The 648-nt window shown below is 34.4% G+C and overlaps 1 protein-coding gene across 1 annotated transcript in view; it reads right to left on the reverse strand.

The window, feature by feature from the left end:
• The window catches only part of LOC119593840 (DNA repair protein REV1-like), a 12070-nt gene that overhangs the window by 8551 nt on the left and 2871 nt on the right, over positions 1–648 (reverse strand). The window contains exon 2 of the mRNA XM_037942869.1: positions 76–199. Within this exon, the coding sequence (XP_037798797.1) occupies positions 76–199 (124 nt within the window). The remainder of the gene's footprint in view (positions 1–75; positions 200–648) is intronic.

Consider the following 648-nt stretch of genomic DNA (forward strand, 5'->3'; position numbering starts at 1 on the left):
CTGTGTAAATCAAACTTTGCAGAAAACATACACTAAAAAAACAATCATAATTATATTATATGACCTCTTACATACCTGTATATCCATTTACAAATATGGCAATGCCTCTAAAGATCCCTTGACTGTTGTCCTGTGCAGCATTTGTAGATAATTCATACTGTTTCTCTAACTTGGCAATCTTGGCTGCCATATAACCCCCCTGTGGAATACCAAATGTGTAAGATTAGACAGTTAATCTTTCATTACTTCTACAAAATTATTTGTGCATACTTTCTTCTCACTAACTGCCATATCCCTCCTGATTTCCATAGAGAAATTCAATATATATGCAAGGCAGGTAAAGAAAAAAGTCAAAAAGCATATACACCTGAGATATAGTACACTGAAAAAAAATCTAAAATGTTGGAAATACAGTAATATTCCACTAATCACATGATGATATATACAGCATACTAAGTTGCCCCCCCAACATGTATGTCCTATTTTCTAGGTTACTGGTCATATGGGCTATCAAATAAAATTCCATGTAGAACAAAAGGTACACTTGAGAAATAAAAAGATATCAAATACAGCATCTTATTTTAGGATCGTGTTACCTTCCACTCCAACTTCTACCTTACCTTATTCTTCCCCTCCTCGCCCTTCCTG

Source organism: Penaeus monodon, chromosome 32 (assembly GCF_015228065.2).
Source record: "Penaeus monodon isolate SGIC_2016 chromosome 32, NSTDA_Pmon_1, whole genome shotgun sequence".
Lineage (NCBI taxonomy): Eukaryota > Metazoa > Arthropoda > Malacostraca > Decapoda > Penaeidae > Penaeus > Penaeus monodon.